This window comes from Erpetoichthys calabaricus, chromosome 6 (assembly GCF_900747795.2).
Source record: "Erpetoichthys calabaricus chromosome 6, fErpCal1.3, whole genome shotgun sequence".
Lineage (NCBI taxonomy): Eukaryota > Metazoa > Chordata > Cladistia > Polypteriformes > Polypteridae > Erpetoichthys > Erpetoichthys calabaricus.
Genome location: NC_041399.2, coordinates 58,858,102 through 58,882,993, shown reverse-complemented (window position 1 = coordinate 58,882,993; position 24,892 = coordinate 58,858,102). Strand labels below are relative to the sequence as shown.

Genomic DNA, 24,892 nt, shown 5'->3' with positions numbered 1-24,892 from the left:
TTTAAAATAACTTTTACTGTATAGCCCTAAAAGAAATTATCAGGATATCCTTTGTGTTTTCGAGTGGGTTACAAATGTTATATCCTATTATTAAAGCCAGAATCAACTGGAATATGCCTAACATATGAAAATAACTTGAAGTATATGTATAAAATACCTTTTACAGTAGTAACTCAAAATGTTCTGTTAAAAAATAAAAATTTGTAAAACATATCCATTAAGTTGTCAGTAACAGATGCTACACCCAGGTGCTCTATCCATAGCAGATAAAAAGCTTTTCCTTAAATGAATCATATAGCCTGCAATTTTTAACTGCTACAAAGACGAGAAATTCCTGGAATAATTCTGGTCTAAACCAATGTGTGTATACATGAACAGAACATCTCCCACGTGTCCATCCAGAAATTTGCAATGCCAGACAGAGCAGCAAGCCCACACGTGTGCACTCTGTAGAGCCTTAGAAGAATCACATTAACATTGGATGAGCTGCCTTTCAGCTGCCTGTAACACCAATGTAAACTCATTAAAAAAATTCTGCTCATACCTCAACGATTCAAACTATGCACAAAACATTGCTCAAAAAATATTTAGCATGACTCCTGAAGTACTGCTGATTATTGTGTTTTAGTAGAAGTTAAGAACATTAGTTAAAAAGAAGTTTTTAACAGAAATAATGCAACTTTAGTATTAATTCAATAGCATCTTCCCCAGGAAATGGGTGGCAGAAAACATAAAACAGCTAACTGGCTTAAATGGTATTAAATAAAGTACAGTAAAAATATTCTGCATAAAGTAGTATTTTTGTCAATCGTATTCATATGTATATTCTTATTATTATAACACTTTATCATAAATACAGATATAGCTGAAATACATGGACTCCACATACCCAGAGATTACCACTGTATTTTTCAGGGAGTCCCTCGTCTCCTCATCAATGAACTTTCCTGCTCTCTAAGACATTTCTTATTCCATGATGAATTGGGTAAATGAATTGGGCAAATGAGGATGTACATAGCAAGGGGTAAGTATAAAAGTGCCACAGTGCTTTTATTATAAAAAAAACAACAAAAAAAAATAAAAACAGTGTCTACAAGTGCAATACTCAAAAGTTCAATTCATAAATAAAAAACTGAAATCCATGCATTTAAAATGCATCCTTAAAACAAGAAACAAAAAAACAACAACAACACAGCCATTGGGTCCTTAGTGTACAGTCAGACAAGCCCCACACAACTTCGGCCCCATCTCCCCCATTGCTTGCTCACCTGACCCTGTCTTAGCTGCTCACACGGCTCCGGCCAGACCATTTGGGGTCGGTCATCCTCTTGTCATCATTCACACTCCTGCAGTCGTAGCTTGGATCCTTGGGGAGGAAACCACCATGCTCTCACCAACTCCACACAAATAATCAGTGGGGTGAACCAGCCCCTGGAATGCTACTCCATCGCAGGGTCCATGATAGCGCTGCCTTTGCCCAACTAGCTCTTAAGCCCATCTCATCTCACCACCCGATGCTGCTCTCTCCACACACTGTTTCCATTCCCTCTCCCCGTTTTTATCTCTTCCCTCCTCCCGTCTACTGTTCCAGCATGTTCTGCTTCCTCTATGGAACACATGACGTACCTGCCTGACACACGCACTCGCATGTGCATTTGTGCACTCACCCATGCCAGATTAGAGCCAGAACTTTGTGGGGCACGCTGCCACAATAATCGCAAAAAGACATCAACGAAAGGTTTGGGGCAGCCACCTGTATATTATGTCCTGGCTGCAAAAGGTTAAAATATTGCACAGATGTTTACAGATCAGAGTCCACAACTGAACTGCTGGTATGCACACAAGATGACAGCTTTAAAGGCCAGCGTAGGAAATTACGTCATAGGGGCTGGAACTGGAAGTGACATCATCAGAAGTGGGACTGGAATGTGACATCATCAGAGGCACCGGAACCCTGCGGGATTTCTAGAGAATGGTCCGCAAGGGATCGAGAAAGACCCCGCTGCCCCCTGGTCAGAGGTAGAATTACCATTATTCAGGCCCTTTAGTTGTCTCCTACTCCAACGTGTGTAACAGCGCTTATTTAAAATTAACACTCCGCCACAGACCACTTTTCATAGGGACAATTGAACATCAACTAAACAGCATTAATAATGCATTTATTACTTCTACTTCTACTACTAGCAAAATTATCCTGGGTATGCTGAAAGAACTGCATCTTTGTGCAGACTTGCAGCAAATTGCACAGCCAAACAGAAGCAAAGTCTTCAATTGTCAATGCCAGAACCAAGAAATCCAAAGTATGAGCAGACTTGACACATGGAGGTGGGGAGAAGATCTCGCCATTGAGGGTTATTACCAGTAAAGACAGGCATAAACACCTATCCAAAATGCCAGTCATGGATCAAACTGGATGGTTTATTACTGACTGTGCAGTACAGCTCAGGTGATGGTCAAAATTTTTTTTCATAGCATGAAGTCTGGAAAAAGTCTAAACTTCATTGAATCACTGTAGAGATGCTAAAAGATGATACAGAGCTTTGCCGCATCAGTTCTTCCACAGGATATAGAATACATAGTTATTTCTATCTGACTTGATGCAGGACATTTTGGTGAAAGTACTAAAGAAAGATGATTTTCCATTTGTGGTAACTGATGAGGCGTTGTCCAGCTGTATGTTAATTTAAAACCACTCTGTAAGGTCTTCCTCAGTTTCATTAAGAAGACAGATACCACCATCTATTGTCAACAGACTGGTTTTAATGCTGGTGGCTCTTCCATAAATCATACTGCAATGCTTCAAATAATTAGCAAGCAAATCAGTGAATTCTGGGATTCTTTTTTCCATGGTTATGCTTGATTTTAAGAAAGAATTTGACCACCTGCAACATGAAAACATCTGTAAAACATTCCAGTGAAAACAGTGAAGTGGGCCTAGAGAAAATGTGCAACCTTATTAACGTATACTATATTATCAATCCTATGTCAGGTCCTGCAAGATGGAGGTTTATCGGGCCAATTTAGATCTCTGCTGAAGTGAGACAAAACTACATTTTGTTAACTTTTTATGACTGTTATAGTTGCATAGTACAGCCATTGAACAGGTGGCCATTATATGACATCCCATCCATATGGACCATCTTGGATGATATGGATTATGCAGATGATATCATGCTGCTCTCCAGAAGGTACGATGACATGAAGGACAAGCTCAATGATCATAATTCCCATGTCACATCGACAAGAATGAAAATTAAGATGAAGATAAATATTAGACACAATGTCAATTTCACTGTTGCAGACCAACTAATTTCAGATATAGACGCGTTCCCCTACCTTGGATGTTACTATATGGATTGTCAAAGATAGGTGCTCTTTTGCAATCCTGAAGAATACATGGTGCTCTATTTATCTTATCTTAGGAATTAATATTCATATCTTCAACTTCGGTATCTTTTCAGTAGTCCTGTATGGATGTGAACTATAGGTGGTGTCTACGGAGATAATGAGGAAACATTAAGTATTTAGAAAACAGGTACCAGCAGAATATACTTCACATTTGAAGACCAGATAATTGGATCTCAGAATTGCATATGTTTAGTAGTCATTAATACTCCACAGATATTGAGATCAGGGCAATGAAGTAGAGGTGGACTGATCAAATATTATACAAGAACAGCCAATGAGGTTTGTAGGGCCTTAACTGGAATCTTAAGGATCTGGAGAATAAGAAGGATCAGAGAAACTTTATAACTCAAATTGAAATGTGAAATGGTACCTAGTGATAAGCAGCTTACTTGGTAACAAGCCAAACCCATGGCTGGGAAGTTGCAGAGTTGGAAATCTCTATTATCATCACTGTGTATCCATGAGCTGGTCATCTTTGCACTTTCAAAAACATGATAGAAAAATATAGAGATTGCATCTAGGTCTAAAAAACCAGGGCTTTACCTTTATTTTTAAGGTGAAAGAACAATCATGAATAAAATATGTATTAAAACAGATCATAAGGAAAGAATTGGATAAAGTCATTTTAGAGTGAAATACACTTGGTTTCATTAATTGAAACTTGTAGATTATATTTCTTCACTTAAGCAGGAAATACTATATTCTACATGTGTAATACAAAATGTATAAACAAGTGTGACCATCGCAAATTTTACAGTTCATCAGTTGTTTTTCATCTCTGATCTAACAGCTGCAGGGGCTCAAAAGTACTGTTAGGAGTGAATCCTAAAGGAATGGCACTTAAATTGACTCTGCATGTCACTATCAGGAATGTAATTTAATAAACTTAATAAACTTATATGGGTTAGACTAAGGTGTTTACACTGGAAAACTGAATGCCATTCTTTATCTCTGTAGATTAGTGTCTGACAGTTTTCACGTTCTGATGTTAGGTGGGAATGTAACTGTTTACATTTGTGCAATATTGAAAAGCATATGAGTATTACCTTGTTGTATTCTGGGGAGAATATTTGGAATTAGGTAGATCAGTAAGTTCTGTCGCAGAGAGTATGATAAATCATAGTGTGCAAAAGGACTGGAAAAGGACGGATATGGCAGTCACAAATAATGTGATGCACAGCCACAATCTCGTAAGATTTAAGAAAGCTTACACATCACTGGGCATGAAGGGTACAGCTGAGAAACATTATTACAAAAGCCAATAGTAAACTTTACAGAAACATACAAGAAGAATCTATGGGAACAAAAAAATGCCAATGCCTCCTTATTAAGTGTTTAGGACATCAAATATGATGGCCTGCAGGAGGAGTTTTACATGGTAAAGATGTTTGTACCTTATCTTTGTGCTTCATCACTGAACATCTGTATCTTTCAATCTGCTGTTTAAGTATACCAAGTGAATTGACTTTCCAGGTGTTATGATTCTGTGAACTTTGAATTGTTATTACTGTTTTCAGTTATTCATAAAAATAACTGATGTTTCTGTTACAGTTATTTTTTATGGATGCTGCTATGTTGAAACATTGCAGTTCATTTTTAAAACAGAGCAACTGCAATCTCACCTATACTTTAAATACACATTAATTATCACCTGGGCAGTTTCTCAACAAAACAATATGATAAGGCCTAAGGAAAGAGATAACAGCATTAATATTTTATGAATAAAAACTGAGTGCAGTCACCTGTTACTGGGTTTGTACCAAATTAAACCAGAGGTCAATCTCAGTTGGTCCCGACTCAGTCCAACACCACACACACACATGAAATATTTCTTTCTTTCTTGCAAATTGATTATGATTATGCTCAAAGAGATAAAATGTATAAACATTATTACAGAATATTTTGGAAATTCACACAACATGTGAAAGATTTCTTTTCAATCAGCATAACATATCATTTTCACTTTCTCTAAAGTCAGTTCACCTATTGTCTCTTTTGCCCAAATGGGACAGGGCCTGATGAAAATTAGATGACATAGCATCCTCTGTACAACGGTTCAAGCAATAGGAAAAATGGAGAGGGTCATGTGATGCGAGAAGTGCAGGACTTCAGGATACTTCATTTTGCTTGTGCTTTTGCATCTTATGTTTTGGAATTTTTCTGTACACTTCTTTTGTGGTTATTTTTTGTATACCCTTGTGAGTTTCTTCTTCCGCATTAGGAGCTAGTTGGTTTAGGCACACATATCTGACTTTGCAAGTCCAGTTAAGTGAGGTAAGCTCTTTTTTGGTAACTCAATGTTGTTTTTTTCTCTAGACTTTTTCCAGAGTCATGCCTTTCCATTATTGAAACACACACAGTACAAGTTGTCCTTAACTATACGGTTTACAAAGTTCTTTCCTAATTTGGCTTTAAGATCAATGAGATAATTTTATGGCTAATCAGGTAAAACTTAAGATGATAAAGAAAAGTCAGAGCCAAGGCATCTGGGGGAAATTCTATGCCCTTGCCATCAAGAAAAGAAAAACTAATAGTCCAACAAATTGTTTGACTCTATAAACCAATCCATAGCAACTTTTAATCTTCACTAAACATAATCTGTAAACAGGAAACCCCCATAAACTATTAAAGATTAAGAGGCATTTTAGTCTATATTTTGTAGTGGAGATACCCCACCTTATGCTGCCTGAATTGGTCTTTCATATTTATTAAAGCATACTTTGATCTTTGTTGAGTATTAATGTTTGGTAGTGTTTAAGTGAACTCAACCATGTGTATAATGACAAGAGAAACTAACTGATGATTCTTCTCATGTGCTCTGGTTTGCAACTGATCTCCAATTTAAAACCCACAAATCCAATATTAATATTTACTTGATGATTGATATTTAACATGTGTACTATGTTGTCCTGCTTCTGGTTGTCCCCAAGGCCCTGCCTTGGCCATACTCCTTTCACACGTATAACCCACCTCCTTGCAATACTCTCTTTCCTCTGTAGATACAGTACTCCCTGTGGAAACTAGAAAATCAGGATAAAACCAGCATAAACATGGGCTGAACATGCCATCTCAGTGGTGACGGTGATTGGGCCAGAAATCTAATTTAGGTCCCTACAGCCATGAGGAAGCAGTGCTAACCATAGTGCCACTCTAGAATTCGTTTGAGAGGCACACTTTCAGTCACTTACAAAATCACTCGCTTGCCGACAGCGATATAAGAGCCAGAGCTTTAATATATTGTAATAGCTTGTTTAATTGTAAAATAATCCCTTAAATGAAATGAGTCAGCACATTATGTGAGAGATTAGCAAAGGGACTGATGTTTGTGGCAGGTTGAGCACCGCTCATTACCGCTTGTAGCTATGTATTTATTCTGTTGTATTCTGTATTGTGAGGCATAAGAAAAATGTTAATAATAAAAATGTCATTAAGTCTAACACTGTATTTTTAGCTGAAGCACTAGATGCTGTTCCAGAGATATCATTCATACTGTTGAAGTTTTATTTAATTGGTACAAGAATTCGTACAATAACTGTTCCCTCTTTGTAGACACGTGCTTGCTATGTTTTTAGTGTAAATTTTATTAAGAAAATAGTCAAACAAGCAAGGCATGCAGGATAAGGTTTTGCTACCCCAAATGTGTACCACCAGTACCTGTTTTATTCCAGTTTGGGGTGATCTTTATTAATTAAAGTGGTACAACATGGGTGGATTTGAGCTACATAACTCCGGCTCTTTATTCTGGAGTCTCGCCAAATGCTTACATTCCTCTCTGCACTGTAAGAGTTTGTTATAAAAGCAGAGCGGGCACATCTCTCTGATCTGACTCCAGTGATGTGCCAGCATAAAACAGTCAGACGAGAGACAGAGAGAAAGCAAAGGAGGGTTAGGGGGGAAGCACCGAGCTTACTTACTCAGCGCATTTTCAAACAACAAGAGGGGGATCCAGAAAGTCACTACCCCAAGAAAATCATCTTGACTTACAGTGCTGGTTTTACTTCAGAAAAGAATGGTGCTATTCTTTACCCAGAGTATTATGTGAACATGTTTTGCATTTCCATAAAGAGGCAGTGTTGTGGGGAATTTTTGCTCAGAAAGTTTTGATAAGTGGGATAACTACAGGCTGCAATGAAACACGCAATATAAAAAGAGGAAAAAAAAATCTTTAGAGTTTTCTTCATCATATTTCTGAGAAGAACAGTTGCTTTCTGAGAAAAACCAGGATTAACTCTTTGCATTCAGCTGCTCACACAACTTCTTAATTATGGCCAGTGCAAAGTGTGCCTGTTTTACCTTGATGGCTTCTCTGCTGAGCCAGCTGACTCCCCTAGATGGAGGATGCACTGGTAAATGTTGCAAAGGCAGGGATTTCACCTGCACCAGCACTGACTGGAGAATGGACAGGGTTTATGGGATTTGTTTCTGTGACGAGACTTGCCGGCAAACAGGTGACTGCTGCTTTGATTATCCTCAGACGTGCCCAGGTAAGGTGTTTTTTTATGATCTTTGTTACTGCTTTGTTAACTGCACAAACAAATACAAATGGTCCTTCTATTTAAAATTATTGACCCCCTTACACTGTATATATACACACACTTCACTCCAAACAAAAGGGTTACCGTGTATGTGTTAAAAATATATCTGGCATTACTTATATATTTTTTATGGATAGTCAACCTCACAGAACGGAGGTTTAATATCTACTATTAGAGGACCATAAAGGCAGCAAATTTCCTATCAAAGCAGATTCTTCATCTGAGGTCAGTCCCTACTGCCAATCCAACATCTCGATTCCTTAACTCAGCTGCCTCTCTGCAAATTTCTTAAATTCTAAAGAGAGATTCATTCATCTATTCATTATCAAAAACTATCCATTCATTTTCAAATCTATTTATTCCTACTGAAAGTTGCAGGGCACAGTTCCAAACCCAGCAGCATTTGGTGCAAGGCAAGGAGTGCAAGGTATTACCAATAATGACAATACTTATTGTCAACTAAGAGTCGATTTTTGATTTTACTTTACATGAGGAGGAAGTATCATTTTTGTGAAAAAAGAACAAAATCCGTTCTGAGTTTTAACAGAAAAATAGTTTAATATCCTAGAAATGTGTATTAAGAATTTCTGGAAAGATGCGCCTCTGTATTCAAGGAATTTGTTGATGTTGAGTGGTATCCCACAGGGTCAGTGCTAAAGCTGCTGCGATTTAAATATATCTGTTTTGTGGCAAGCAGCTGGGGGTGGCACCCAGCCGTGATGCCCGGAAGGATCGAAGGAGGGATTACGCCTCCTCAAGACCACGAGGGGGCGACCGCCCTGGTGGCTATGGGGACCACAGGAACTGAGCTTGGAAGCTCAACCCTACAGGGGCCAATGGTCACCTCCAGGGAGTGCCCCGATGCTTGGATAGCCCTGGTCCTCAGCACTTCCATCACACCCGGAAGTGCTGGGGGGAAGACGACCAGACACCCCCGGAGTGCTTCCGGGTGTGCAGCTGGTACTTCCGCCACACTGGGGAGTGCCAGCAGAAGATTATCGGGAGGCACCTGGAGCACATCCGGGTGATTATAAAAGGGGCTGCATCCCTCCGTTCAGTGGCTGGAGTCGGGTGGAAGAGGACAGAGCTCTGAGGAGAGGAGTGGAGGCGGACCAGAAGAGAAAGGCATTGTATTGAGGGCCTGGACTTTGGGGTGATTGGTGCTGCGGCACTGGGTTGTGTCTGTGTAAATAGTGTAAATAAACATGTTGTGGTGCTTAAATCATTTAGATCTATCAAAGAAAGAAACATTAAATTTTGTGCTTCTAAAAAAATCAGGATATCTTTTTTTGTGTCAAGTACTTCTTTGTTTAAAATAAATAAACATAAACATACGCCATGAACTCAGCACCTTCCAGTTTTTGATTGTTGGTGTGCCAACAACCCTCAGACCATTCCAGCTATATCACAGAGTAATGGGTTTCTTTTCTTCTGTAATTTTTAGAATATTAAATGAAACAAAACCTGAGTAAAGGGATTAATACAAATTTCACATACTTGTAGGTGAATGAATTAAATAATCCATTCATTCATTTTCTAAACCCACTTATCCAGAGGGGTTGTGGAGAAGTTGGGGCCTAACCCAGGAAGCAATGGGCAAAGGTCTATCACACAGAGGCGTAGCTAGGGGTGGGCGGAGGGGGCGGTCCGCCCTGGGAAGCACATTTTTGGGAGAGGCATTATTGGCCAAAAGGCTCAGTACAATTCATGTGTCAGCAGCAGGGTTCAGAAAAATATCACTCATGAATGAAAAAAGTAGCAATTCTCAGATTTTTATCCACAAATGCTTCAAAAATAATTTTCAGACTGTCCTTCTTTGATGGCATCAGACACAGCAGTTGAATTTTATGCGGCAATAACAAAAACTCCGATAATAATTTCTAGGAAAATAAACAGCTAATTTAAAATTTATAATTTTGTTTCGTTATCAATCCGAATGCATTCTTGCTCTGCTCAGAAAACATCCCCACCTATCACTTGTACACTACACTGGTTCTGGTTTTCGCAGCGTAATTATATTAAGCTAATAATTAGAACACGGCTTATCAGTGCATCTATACTATATATATTCTTGTCTAGTTGATGCTTATAAATAATTATATGTGAAAAATTATTGCTGTTTCTCTATATATGAATAAATCTATCCAAAATTTATCTTAATTTTTCTCTATACATCATTTTAATTTTCTATTTAAATAGGTTAACATATTCAGATATGTTGGAGGGTGGCAAACTGAAGCACCACCCTGAGCGTCACGAACTCGAGCTATGCCACCGCTATCACAGGGACTCAGTAATCCATCCATCCATCCATTTTCCAACCCGCTGAATCCGAACACAGGGTCACGGGGGGTCTGCTGGAGCCAATCCCAGCCAACACAGGGCACAAGGCAGGAAACAATCCTGGGCAGGGTGCCAACCCACCGCAGGGGACTCAGTAATCAACTGCATAAATTTAGACCAAAAAATTGTAGTCCAAATAATTCATATTTTTAGTTTTTAAATATATTTCCCTCTAAAGTGGATCAAAATGTGGAAAGTGACCTTCAGCATCTTGCATACGTTTGGTAAATTCACATCCTTTACTTAACTCTTATTAATATTAGTATGGAGAAAGTTCTGAGCTTTTCACATCAAAGTTTTTCTTTTTTTTTCCATTGTAGCTTACTACCTTGTTTAGAATGTTTTTTTTTTTTCTCTTATCAAAGACATTTAAATGAAAAGGTAGCTAGCAGTTATCCGGGTAACTCAGGACCAGCGTCTGTCATAAAGTAATAAACTTATTAGAAAATAATTAAAGAAAACAAGCTAATGACTAGGAGGTAATTATTCACTCTGGTCCACAGTATGCTTTGTTGATTTTTTTTCAGAAAACAAAAACATCTTAGTAAAAATTTTTAACAAGACAGAATGAAAGAAAGGGAAAGCCATCAAATGTGAATTGTGAATTTCCCCCTGGGATTAATAAAGTATCTATCTATCTATCTATCTATCTATCTATCTATCTATCTATCTATCTATCTATCTATCTATCAAATTAAATAACTGCTCTGGGAACAGTACCTTACAGTAACATTTTCAGATGACAAGAAAAACAAGAACAGATAGAATGCTTATTTACATTGTCGGCCCTACTTCTACGTACTTTTTTCAGGGATTTACAAAAATTAGAATTAATTCTTGCTAAAGATCCGCAAGAACTGAATTAATCTAGATAAATATTTGACATGCACAGGGACTGGACCTTACCTTTGTAAGATATTGTCAAGAGCTTTCTTCCATCAGACACGTTTCATTTATGCCTTCTGTTCTAACCTTACTGAACAGCAGCAGCTTTTACACACTGAGCGCCCCATCCTCTAATAGAACTACAGGGAATGACAGTGCATGCAACACCATCTTGGAGCAGACTTCACAGTACTAGTATCTTGCCACAATCAATTGAATGATTTTTAATAAACCTTCTGTAATACACAGAGAAAAAATGTCTTTTATTATTTAAAACTTGAGAAAATTAAACTCGCACTATGTAGTGAGAAGTCACGCGAAATGATAACTTTTATTGGCTAATTAAAAAGATTACAATATGCAAGCTTTCGAGGCAACTCAGGCCCCTTCTTCAGGCAAGATGCCACAAAAGCTTCCATCCATCCATTTTCCAACCCGCTGAATCCGAACACAGGGTCACGGGGGCCTGCTGGAGCCAATCCCAGCCAACACAGGGCACAAGGCAGGAACCAATCCCGGGCAGGGTGCCAACCCACCGCAGCAAAAGCTTGCATATTGTAACCTTTTTAATTAACCAATAAAAGGTGTCATTTTGCTCGACTTCTCACTACATTCATAATGGCTAACATGGTACAACATTCTAGTACTACTCACACTATGTGAAATACCTTAAATGTGTTTCAGTATTTGACAGCCCCTCATTAATACTTTCTTTAGCAAATACTTTTTCTAAAATAAACACGTAATACCTGCACCACCTCGGGCCATCATTTTTATCTTTATATATTTAGGGGGTACTTTTTTCCAGCTCTATTTGATTACATTGTGTTTATTCATTTCTTTGGTGGTGAACACAGAACTGAAAGTGACTTCTATACAAAATATCAAACTTATAATTGCAAATAGTTTTATCATTTCATAATACTTTAATTCTACTGATAACCTAAAACCAATAAAATTCATTAAAAACAAATAAATAAATGATATATTTTCAAATAACAAGTACTGGGTTGTAGTAAAGGGAATGTTTGGGATAAACACTTGGTGCCGTTATGGCACTCAAGGATCAGGAGGCTGACGTCTTTGCTGGGTTAAGCCTTAATACTTTTTGTCGCATTGTTGTGCAAAGTCTCACTCTCTGCCACATTAGCAGTCGTTTTCCAGATTCACCCATGTTGGTTGGTTGCCCTGTTCAGAGGGAGTATTGGAGCAGACAGTTTTACAGCTGGATGCCCTTCTGGATGCTAGTCTCCTTTAGTTGCTTTTCACAACACACGTCACAGACTCAGGTCAGAGGAATATTGTGGAAAGTCTATCATATAAAATCAATATATGTTGGTTTTTCTCCTGTAAAGACCTACAATATTATTTTTATTTTGTTGAGAAATTGTTTTAACTTCCCCCAAGATATGTATCTTAGTTTAACTGTGTAAACCGATGGCACGAGTGTGTTTGTTAGAAGAATCTGCAATGGGCCGACTTGCAGAACAAGGTCAGTTCCTGCCTTGCACTCAGTGCTGCTAGGAGCGCCCCAGGCCTTTCTTGACCATGACTTGGATTAAACACGGCTAATAATGACATTTTACATTTTGATATTACTGTAAAGGTGTTATGTAAGATAAGTGAACAAAAATGTTACTACAGGAGAATCTCACCCTTTATCTTAAAATCAGGCTAACATTACATATGCAGTAGACTCAGAAAGCATTCAGACCCTTTCACTTTCTGCCCACTTTATTGTGTTGTAGATTTCATTCTGACTATCAATCTACACTCAACTCATAATGACAAAATGAAAACACATTTTCAGAATTGTTTTTGTTAAAAATCCAAAACTGAAATCCCTTATTAATATACATATTCAGTCTCCCAAAGCATTATTTTGTGGAAGCCCCTTCACTTCAATTACAGCTTTAAGTCTTCTTGGGCAAGTCACTACAAGCTTTGCATACCTGGATTTGGGCAGTTTATGCCATTTTTCCTAGCAGATCCTCTCAAGCTCCATTAGATTGGATGGGATGCATCTGTAAATAGCCATTTTCAGGTCTCTGCACAGATGTTCAATATGGTTTAAGTCTGGGCAACTCAAGAACCGTCAGTTGCTTGTCCCAAAGCCACTCCAGCATTGTCTTGGCAGTATGCCTGTGGTCACTGTCATGCTAAAATTTGAACTGTTGTCCCAGCATAAGATCACCTGTACTCAAACAAGTTTTCTTCAAGGACTTCTCTGTACTTGACTACATTCATTTTCCCTCTCTTCTCTCCAGTCTCTCTGCCACAGAGAAGCACCCCCATATCATGAAGCTGGCACCACCATACTTCAACCACAGGGATAGTATTAGGCAGGTGATGAGCACTGCATATTTCTCTGCCAGATATAATGCGTGGAGTTCTGCCAACAGAGTTCAGTTTTTGTCTCAACAGACCAGAGAATCTTTTTCAGTCCAAGGAGGCTGTCATATGCTTTTAAGTCAAGAGTGGCTTCTGTGTAGACACCTGATTGATGGAGTGCTGCCGATATGGTTACCCTTCCGACTGGTCCATCTATCTCCACAATGGACTGGTGAGGCACCGTTAAAGTGACCACTGAGTTCTTGGCCTCCTCCCTGACAAAGGCCATTCTTGCCTGGTTATTCAGTTTGACTGGATGGCCAACTCTAGCAAGAGTCCTGGTAACTCCAAACATCTTTCATTTCACAATTATTGAGGGCACTGTGCTCCACGGGACAGTTACTTTTAGAAATGTTTTATACTCTTTCCTGGGTCTTTGCTTCACCACAGTTTTATGGTAGAGGTCTACAGGGAGTTCCTTGGACTTCATGGCTTGGTTTTTGTCCTGACATGCAGTATGAATTGTGGGACCCTCTAGAAAGGCACACACCTGCATATAAACGACATCTAATCAATTCAGTTTGCCACAGGTGGACTCCAATCAAGTTCGAGACGCATCTCAAGCAAAATTAAGGCAAACAGGAGGTACCTGAGTACAATTTCAAGTGCCACAAGCAAGGGGTATAAAATGGTATAAATGAGAGATTTCAGTTTTTGATTTTTAATAAATTTGGAAACCTTTCTGAAAACATGTTTTCCCTTTGACATAATAGGATATTGAGTGCAGATTGGTGGGCAAAACTATCAAATTTACCCATTTACAATTAAGCCTATAAAATAATAAAGTGTGCAGAAAGAGAAAGGGTCTCAACACTTACTTGCTGAATACTCTGTACATTCTGGGGTCCAACTCTGCAGAGTGTGGGGCAGACACTGTCAGCAAGCCCTTCTGACTGAGCAGCAGGATGAACAGGCACCCCATGCAGATGTTAGCACCTTCTCTTAGTTTTGGTGACACTAAACAGTTTGAAAGGGCTGGAAGTATTTAAGTTGTCGGGGCAATAATGCGAGGCACTTTGCTTATTGTTTCGTGAGGCTTTTCCTGTGACGCATATCAACAGGAAAGTAGAGCAGGATACGTGTTAGGGTTTTTGGTGGATGGTGTTCCCATTAACTATTTAATAAGCACACCAGTTATGTGACTGAACAGTCATCAGTGTGTACCTTAGTCCTTCCATCTCACAGTATATTCTAGGGGTCTCCAACCTTTTTTCCCCCGAGAGCTACTTTTACAAAATAAAAATGGCCGAGAGCTACTCGTGTTTTCTAACGTTTATTCTCATAGCTTATTTCAACCCAAACAAAAACTGAATAAGCTTGTTTTGCCTGAACATTTACAAAATGTTGGTGTCCACAACTCACATTTTGCATTAAAACATCACAAAAAAAATTTAGTTCACCTGCAAGTGCATATTGCATGTCTGTATGCATTTTCTAGTGTATCTCACATTATTGAACTGAAACATGAATGCTGTCAAAACAAAACAATGCAATTCCAAATACACAGATATGACTCATTCATTTGTCATTTTGTTCCATGTCACTGTTTCACTTCACAAGAGTATTCACAGGTCCAGTTGCATGTGTGATGTGTTTTTTAGTTAGTCTGATGACTGGAACTGCATGGAGTCAACAAGAGAGGCAGGTGTATGGTGGAGTGTAACCACTTAGGTTCACTCTTATGGAGTCATTTAAATGTTCATCTGTCAGTCTTGTTCTGAACTTTGACTTCATGACATTCACGTCAGACTCATAGAGGTAAGTAGACCCAAACAAAGCAGACATTTTCAGAGCTGCTTGGTGAAGATTCGTGTAGCTATCTGGCTCTACTAAGCTCCAGAAATGCTGTTGAGACTTTAACTGCACATTATTTTGAAGGTTTACTAATATATCTATAATAATAAAAGGCAAAGCCCTCACTGACTGACTGACTGACTCACTCACTCACTGACTGACTGACTCACTCATCACTAATTCTACAACTTCCCGTGTAGGTGGAAGGCTGAAATTTGGCAGGCTCATTCCTTACAGCTTACTTACAAAAGTTAGGCAGGTTTCATTTCGAAATTATACGCGTAATGGTCATAACTGGAACATATTTTTTGTCCATACATTGTAATGGAGGAGGCGGAGTCACGTATCGCGTCATCACGCCTCCTACGTAATGACGTGAACTAAAAACAAGGAAGAGATTTACAGCACGAGTCAAACGCGGGAACGAAGGTAAATGACGTTAATTTTTGACTGTCTTTTAATACTGTGTAAGCATACATATTAACACATGTGCAATTAAACGTGTGCATTTACGGGGTGATTTCTCAGGCTTAAAAGCTCGCCTTTTATCAAACGCGGGAACAAAGGTAACTGACGTTGTTCACTGTCTTTTAATACTGTGTAACCATACATATTAACACATGTGCAATTAAACGTGTGCATTTACGGGGTGATTTCTCAGGCTTAAAACCTCGCCTTTTACTAAAAAGGTAAATGCTAAACTATTTTCAATCAGTTTAATGAAACGCTCCCGTTAAGGATTGCAATAACATATTCGCGAGATAAAAGAACGAAGTAGGGGGAAATGACGTAAGAGCCGCAAACAGCGAAGAGCAAAAAATTAATTAAACAACTGAGAAGGGAGCGAGTTAAGCATTCAAGCATGTTCATAAGGGAAACAAAGCACGGTGTAAAACGTAACTTTAAATTAAGTTTATAGAAACGCTCCCCCTGCGGATTGCAATAACATATTCGCCAGATAAAAGTTTAATGAGAACACACGAGGTATAAACGAACCACACGCCGTGACGCAACGTTAGGGGCAACAGTTTCAACCATTCTATGATCTGCTTCTCGCAACTGAAAGACGGCACATGGCGGATGTTAGCCGACTTGCTGACCGCAACATTAGGGGCTTCAACTCTGGCGCTGACGCCACATCTCAGTGCCAACACTTTCCACACTCTACTTAAAAGACACGCCCTCCTCACTGGACAGTTACAAAGACCAATCAAACTAACGATGACATCAAGTATTACCCAATCAAAAGTAGGAAAGGAGGCATCTTCATAAAATGCGTGTGGGATGATTTGCATGAGACGCTGCTTTAAAAAAAATGATAAAAAAAATACGGGACAAATCCCGTCCAGTATTGATTCAAAACGGGACGCGCAATTTCATTCTCAAATGCGGCACGATTCCGTATTTTAAAGGACGGGTGGCAACCCTACAGTGCCAGGTAACCACCCATACAATCAGATTGTGATTCAGACTAGGAATGCAATGAATGTAATTACCCCGATCTACATACAAGGCGAAAGTCTTGCAACATTCAAAGATGATGGTTTCGGATAAGTACACCATACAACATAAAAGAGCTTAAGAAGCCTTGAACCGAAAAAAGCAACATCTCAGAGATCGTAAAAAAAAAAAAATAGGAGGTAATGTCGTTTTACTCGCTGTAGATTTTATTCAAACATTACCAGTTATTCCACGAGGGAGACCAGCAGATGAACTCAACGCGTGTTTAAAATCCATGCTTCTCCCACGCTCGGTTATATGTCGCGTGTTCTCGGGTAGGTACACCAAAAAATGTATACATTTAAGCATGTAATGGACAAACAAAAAATGAGGTATACCCGAGGGCACTGCAGTAGTACTTAATCTAAATTTACTTCTTAAATGTTAATGTTTTACTGTTTAATAATTTATACGCTTCTTATATGTTCTTCAAATTCTTTTATCAAAATACCAGTGACAGCGCAATGCACGATAACATGGAGTGAATACACCATACGCATCCGCCCACGGCCGCCCTGGTGTGCGCAGATACGAGTTGATTCTACAATAAAATAAAATCAACATAAAAAGACTAATACAATCATCACCCATAAAGCGGATAGTAGACGTGACGTACTATATGTGTACCAGATTTCAAGTCAATAGGTGAAACGGTTTGCGAGCTACAGGTGATTTAAAATCCTGGACACACACACAAATTGCCACGGTAGCAAATTACAGAAGAAGATTTTACTGTTTAATAATTTATATTTATATAAAATGTGCTTCTTATATATTACTTCATATTCTCATATGATAATGATGTTAATATTTATATTGATTTCTATGTTATTGAAACTGCATGTATGTGTGTATATGTATATATATATATATATATATATATATATATACTAGCAAAATACCCGCGCTTCGCAGCAGAGAAGTAGTGTGTTAAAGAGGTTATGAAAAAAAAAGGAAACATTTTAAAAATAACGTAACATGATTGTCAATGTAATTGTGTTGTCATTGTTATAAGTGTTGCTGTCTTTTATATATATATATATATATATATTAATATATATAATATACACACACACATAAACATTTATATACATATACATACTATATACATATCTACATATACACATATCTACATATATATACACACATACATAAACACACACATAAGACTTATTGACTGAAACGGGCTTTCACGAAAACAGTTAGGGCTTTGCTACAGGATACACCCTCCACAAGTTAACCAAGTAAAAATAAAATATATATTTCTGTTTTATTTAAACCTTTTAAGTTCATATGCATAGCCCCCATTTGGCTGTTTAATTTTTTTTTTCTTTCTTCAGTAATAGATAGATATATATATATATATATATATATATATATATATATATATATATATATATATATATATGTCTATATATATATATATATATATATGTAGATATGTAAATTTGTATATGTATATATATGTTTATGTGGATGTGTATATACATATGTATATGTAGATATGTGTATATGTAGATATGTATATATATATGTTTATGTATATATATGTTTATGTGTGTGTGTGTGTGCATATTATATATATAAAAGACAGCAACACTCATAACAATGACAACACAATTACATTGACAATCATGTTACGTTATTTTTAAAATGTTTCCTTTTTTTTCATAACCTCTTTAACACATTACTTCTCCGCTGCGAAGCGCGGGTATTTTGCTAGTAATATATAAAATCCAATGTCTCTCTTTCTGTCCACTTTTCACGGGAGAACTACTTAACGGATTTAGTTCGGATGTTTTTCTATAATTTGCTTGAACATTCTGGTTGATTTTGCAACTTCTTTCATTTCGCTATGCATCACAGTTTGCTTGCGATACCAATTTATTTGCGAGAATCCGAGAAATACGCAGCGGGCCACTTGGGGGCTTCCTCACTCACTCGCCACCTTTGGGCCGTGTTCCTTAACTCTGCTTAGCTAGTGAACAAGAGATCAACTAAATTCAACTTTGTTTGATATTTAAAATACAGTGTTACTTAGGTCTTGATGAGTTTGAGTCCGGATAGTCTCTGAAGTGTATGCCACATTGAAAAGATAGTTAGGTCCATAAATATTTGGACAGAGACAACTTTCTCATTTTGGTTCTGTACATTACCACAATGAATTTTAAATGAAACAACTCAGATGCAGTTGAAGTGCAGACTTTCAGCTTTAATTCAGTGGGGTGAACAAAACGATTACATAAAAACGTGAGGCAACTAAAGCATTTTTTTAACACAATCCCTTCATTTCAGGGGCTCAAAAGTAATTGGACAAATTAAATAACTGGAAATAAAATGTTCATTTCTAATACTTTGTTGAAAACCCTTTGCTGGCAATAACAGCCTGAAGTCTTGAACTCATGGACATCACCAGATGCTGGGTTTCCTCCTTTTTAATGCTCTCCCAAGCCTTTACTGCAGCGACTTTCAGTTGCTGTTTGTTTGTGGGCCTTTCTGTCTGAAGTTTAGTCTTCAACAAGTGAAATGCATGCTCAATTGTGTTAAGATCAGGTGACTGACTTGGCCATTCAAGAATTTTCCACTTCTTTGCTTTAATAAACTCCTGGGTTGCTTTGGCTGTATGTTTTGGGTCATTGTCCATCTGTATCATGAAACACCGCCCAATCAATTTGATTGCATTTAGCTGGATTTGAGCAGACAGTATGTCTCTGAACACCTCAGAATTCATTCGGCTGCTTCTTTCCTGTGTCACATCATCAATAAACACTAGTGTCCCAGTGCCACTGGCAGCCATGCACACCCAAGCCATCACACTGCCTCCACCGTGTTTTACAGATGATGTGGTATGCTTTGGATAATGAGCTGTTCCACGCCTTTTCCATACTTTTTTCTTGCCATCATTCTGGTAGAGGTTGATCTTGGTTTCATCTGTCCAAAGAATGAATGTCCAGAACTGTGCTGGCTTTTTTGGATGTTCTTTAGCAGAGTCCAATCTAGCCTTTCTATTCTTGAGGCTTATGAGTGGCTTGCACCTTGCAGTGCACCCTCTGTATTTACTTTCATGCAGTCTTCTCTTTATGGTAGACTTGGATATCGATACGCCTACCCCTTGGAGAGTGTTGTTCACTTGGTTGGATGTTGTGAATGGGTTTCTCTTCACCATGGAAATGATTCTGCGATCATCCACCACTGTTGTCTTCCGTGGACGTTCAGGTCTTTTTCCGTTGCCGAGTTCACCAGTGCTTGCTTTCTTTCTCAGGATGTACCAAACTGTAGATTTTGCCACTCGTAATATTGTAGCAATTTCTCGGATGGGTTTTTTCTGTTTTCGCAGCTTAAGGATGGCTTCTTTCACCTGCGTGGAGAGCTCCTTTGACCGCATGTTGTCTATTCACAGCAAAATCTTCCACATGCAAGCACCACATCTCAAATCAACTCCAGGCCTTTTATCTGCTTAATTGATAATGACATAATGACGGACTTGCCCACACCTGCCCATGAAATAGCCTTTGAGTCAATTGTCCAATTACTTTTGAGCCCTTGAAATGAAGGGATTGTGTTAAAAAAATGCTTTAGTTGCCTCATATTTTTATGCAATTGTTTTGTTCATCCCACTGAATTAAAGCTGAAAGTCTGCACTTCAACTGCATCGGAGTTGTTTCATTTAAAATTCATTATGGTAATGTACAGAACCAAAATTAGAAAATAGTTGTCTCTGTCCAAATATTTATGGACCTAACTGTAGATTGCAATTCAGATTGTGGATCGTATGATTTCTTGGAAAGAAAAAAAAAAAACCCCTAATTTGACTAATCAAGTTTTCAAATTTATGTAGGATTCATTAACCCTTTGGCGAGCTACCTGGAAAGGGGTTGCAGACTACCGGTAGCTCTCAAACTCTCAAACAACATGTTGGAGACCCCTGGCATAAACTGTATATGTCTTAGTGTGATTGTCAATGCAGTTTAATAACTGGACACCGAGGAAAACAAAAAGATGACTTTACTGGTGAATCACTGGAAAGTAGATTTAGATGTTTGCTTTAAACATACACGATTGAAAACTGAAAACAATAAAAGTAACTCAAATAGAAATAGAAATAACTGTCAAACATTTGACAATAAATGTAAATGAGTCTGCAAACGGAAGAAGATTTTTTTCATCCCTATTATTGATGCTGGATTTACATGTAGTAAATGCATGCCTACATATATCCTGTAGATTATAATAAATAAATAATAATAATAATAATAATAAATACATTATAATAAATAATAATAATAAATAGTAATAATAATGGCCAAATGAAACTCCAAAAAGATTTTCCTATTTTGTTTTTGAAACCAAATGGCAAAGAACATGACAAATCAAGATTAGGCTTAAGGATTTTAATTTTGAAAGTTTTTTAAAAAAATTATAGTTTATAAAATTATAAAGGTGCTCACACAGACTTTTTCCCCATAAGAGAGAAGCGATTGCATTTATTTGCAGTCTTAACAAATGGCTGTCTGTGATTTTAAAAGAATTCAGTGAAAAATGGCACAGAAGTGCTATTTTACTCACCAGGATGTCAGTGAAATGACTTTTAAGGAGGTCCTGATTTAACCAGCAGTAATCTGAAATAGACTTTAATACAGTTAAATGATAATATGGGCAGTGAGATAAAAAATTCTTACCCAACAGTCCCATTTTTGTGGAAGGCAGCAGTGTTACTTTGCTGCCTAATTGGATTAAACTCCCAGCTCAGTCCTGGTCTTTGTGGATCTGCATATGTGCCTCATATATATTCTTATCTGCAACATCCAGATTTAAAAAAATGTACAAGTTAGACTGATTAGCTCCTTTATAATTGCACTTTTTGGAATGAATGTGAATTTAACTTGTGATGGACACACTCACACTGCCCAAGGTTAGTTCCAGCCTTGTGCCCAATGCAGCAGATGTAGGTTCTGGCTCTTAACCTTATCATAAGACAGAATGGTGGCTTTGTGGCTAAAGGTCTGCGCTGGTATCTAGAAGGTTGCTGGTTCAAGTCCTGTTACTGCCTGAAGAGATCGTCCTCCGTTCACTTCTTGAGCAAGACCTTTAAACTGAAAATTGCTGTACAATGGCCGACTCTGCACTCCGACCTCCTAAAGGTCATGCGAAATGAAAATGTCCCCACAGGGATTAACAAAGTAGATCAAATTAAAATCAAATCTGAGTACTTAATTTGAATATGCAAGTTCGTAAGACAGTATACTATGCATTAAAATGTTTCCATCAGTTTATTATGACACAATCTTTCTATATATAAAATGACAAAATGTTCACCACCCATGCCAGGGCATAATGAAGGCAACAAGAGGGTGGGAATGACCGACAAACAAAGCCAAGAAAAAGCACAAAGAAAAATGTATACATATGTAAAATGTATAGATAGATAGATAGATACTTTATTAATCCCAATGGGAAATTCACATTCTTCAGCAGCAGCATACTGATATAATAAATAATATTAAATTAAAGAATGATAATAATACAGGTGAAAAAAACAGACAACAACTATGTATAATGTTAAATATTAACGTTTACCCCCCCTGGTGGAATTAAAGAGTCGCATAGTTTGGGGGAGGAACGATCTCCAGTATGGCAAGCCGTTTTAACATTTAATTCCTTGAATTTTGATATCTGCTTTCAAAACGTGGATATCATGAGTTTTAAATGCGACATCAGCATTTAAAAGTATGATATTGGGATTTTAGTATTTAATATCAGCTTTATATAATTTGGTATCAACTCTTGGAAATCTCATGTCAAGCTTTTAAATTGGAAACTGAATGTTATATCTTTGATATCTGTTTTTGGAAATTTGATAAAATTGATAAATTTGTTAACAAAAATGGCTTGCAGTTTATAGATTTTGATTTAAAATGTTGTACCATTGGTATCAATGTTTTTAAATTTGATATCAAGCTTGTGAAATCTGATATCAAATTTTTTTTTTAAATTTAACATCAAACGTTTGAAATTTGATATCATGATTTTGAAATCTGATAACATTGCTCCTAAATTTGATATTAAGGTTTTAAAAAAGGATATCAACCAGATGGAAACAAATTGTGGAGAGAAAAATCTTGTGGACTGACCTGCACCGCTTTGGTGTGGTAGAGACAACAGATTGCCCTCTCTGCCATGGAAAGGGGGCACTAGAGTATATTTTGAAGCTACTGTCCAAAGGCTTTTGGGGAAGGCCAATATTGCTTTCAGCATGACCAGGTACTTAAACCATTGTAGACACCATCAGCAGTGCCAGAGGTCTAACCCCACAAGGTCATTTATCCACTTCATTAGACCTGAAGAGAAGCCAAAGTTGATGATAGACTTGGTCAGGCAATTCAAGTTCCTACAGCATATGGCCAAGACTACTCTGACCGGACATAGTCTAAGTAGCAGGAAACACAGAGAGTGTGGTAATGCTGGAACTTACTGTGCCATTGAAGGAGTGTTAGGATGCTTTAGAGAGGAAAAAGAGCTTAGTAAGCAACTAACACATCCAAGGATTGAAGATGAGGTGAATGCCCATGGAGGTAGGATGCAGAGGCTTTGCAGTGCATTCTCTCCATAGACATAAACAGGTATTGGACACCTCAACAGAAAGAAGGAGGTGAGCCATCTACAAAGGCATAGAGGAAGCAGAAAAAGCCTCCAGGAGACCCTGGATCAAGAGAGCAGGTCCATGAGAGATTGCTGCTAGGGCACAAGCTGAGCTGGATTACGTGGGTGAGAGTATTTAAAGTTTCAAAGATCCGAAACAGTCAATGACCTATCAGGTAACATCACTGATGATGTGCCCTAGCTTAGCATTAAGTAGATGTAACATTACAACAAAAGAGGCCTACTTATGGTAACAATATGCAAAAATTGTAATGAATTAAAAATGGATGTTGCTGAAAAGTATAATTGCATGTACAATTAATTAAATAATGATCAATTTAAAGAAATATTTAAAAATCGCAAAATATTCCTGGGGAAAAAAAAATTTATATATTATATATATATATATATATATATATATATATATATATATATATATATATATATATATATATATATATGCACACACACACACACACACACACACACATACTGTACATACATACATACTAGGGGGCTCCGCTCACCGACCCTCGAGTTTGGTTTACCAGATATACAATTTAAATGGGAATTGTTACATTTGCATTATTTTCACTTTTACTTTAAAACTTAAGTAAAAACAATATTTGGAATTAACTTTTCTTCAAGATCGCATTGAATTTTGATTCCGTGTTTGGACTTGCATCGTGACAACGCAACGTATAACTGCCTGTCAGTGAATATCTTTTCTTTCTCTTTAATAAATAAAATGACTTTTTAGAATGTTTGTCCATGCTTTTTCTTGTTTGCTCTGTCGTTAATGTGTCATCTAGAAAGTATAAAATTATTGTCCTGATAAAATTTATAAGAGCTGAGAGCACAGGAAGTGTGTCTGACAAACGCATTCACATGACTGAGGTTTGATGACTGTGGTCTTGTTTGAAAATAGTTGTAAGTAGGGTGTGACTTGAAAGAATCTCATGTTAAAAGTCTCCGTCTCACGGGACTTCATACTGCGCCAACGTTTTTGGAATCTTTTAATTCTCACTGGCAACACAAATTAGATGATCTACAAGTCTCCGACTTCAACTTTAAATCAGAACAATATATTCGATCTCTTTTCGCTGTTCCATTATTACACAGAGTAATAATTTCCATTTGTTTGCGCTAATGCAATCTTTACTATCCTTTTTTTGAGACTTTCGAATTTATGTACTTCCATTATCTCTAACCTGCTCTGCATGTGTACCGTGCCTACATTTTGTAATTCTTTATGATGTTCTACTTTGTCATCTACTCTTTGTTCTTTATTTCCGGCGTGGCTAAATCTCTTTCTCGCGTGACATACTGTATAAGTGTCTCTCGGAGAAAATCATGTCTCGTCTCCTTCCAAGATTTTTTTTATAATATAATAAAAA

General features: G+C 37.6%; 1 protein-coding gene across 1 annotated transcript in view; it reads left to right on the top strand.

Annotated features, from left to right (window-relative positions):
• The first annotated feature begins 7,246 nt into the window (after positions 1–7,246).
• LOC114653356 (somatomedin-B and thrombospondin type-1 domain-containing protein) overlaps positions 7,247–24,892 on the top strand; it is a 46,943-nt gene continuing 29,297 nt past the window's right edge. Inside the window, exon 1 of the mRNA XM_051928748.1 lies at positions 7,247–7,892. Coding sequence (XP_051784708.1) covers positions 7,673–7,892 — 220 coding nt within the window. The 5' untranslated portion in view covers positions 7,247–7,672. The remainder of the gene's footprint in view (positions 7,893–24,892) is intronic.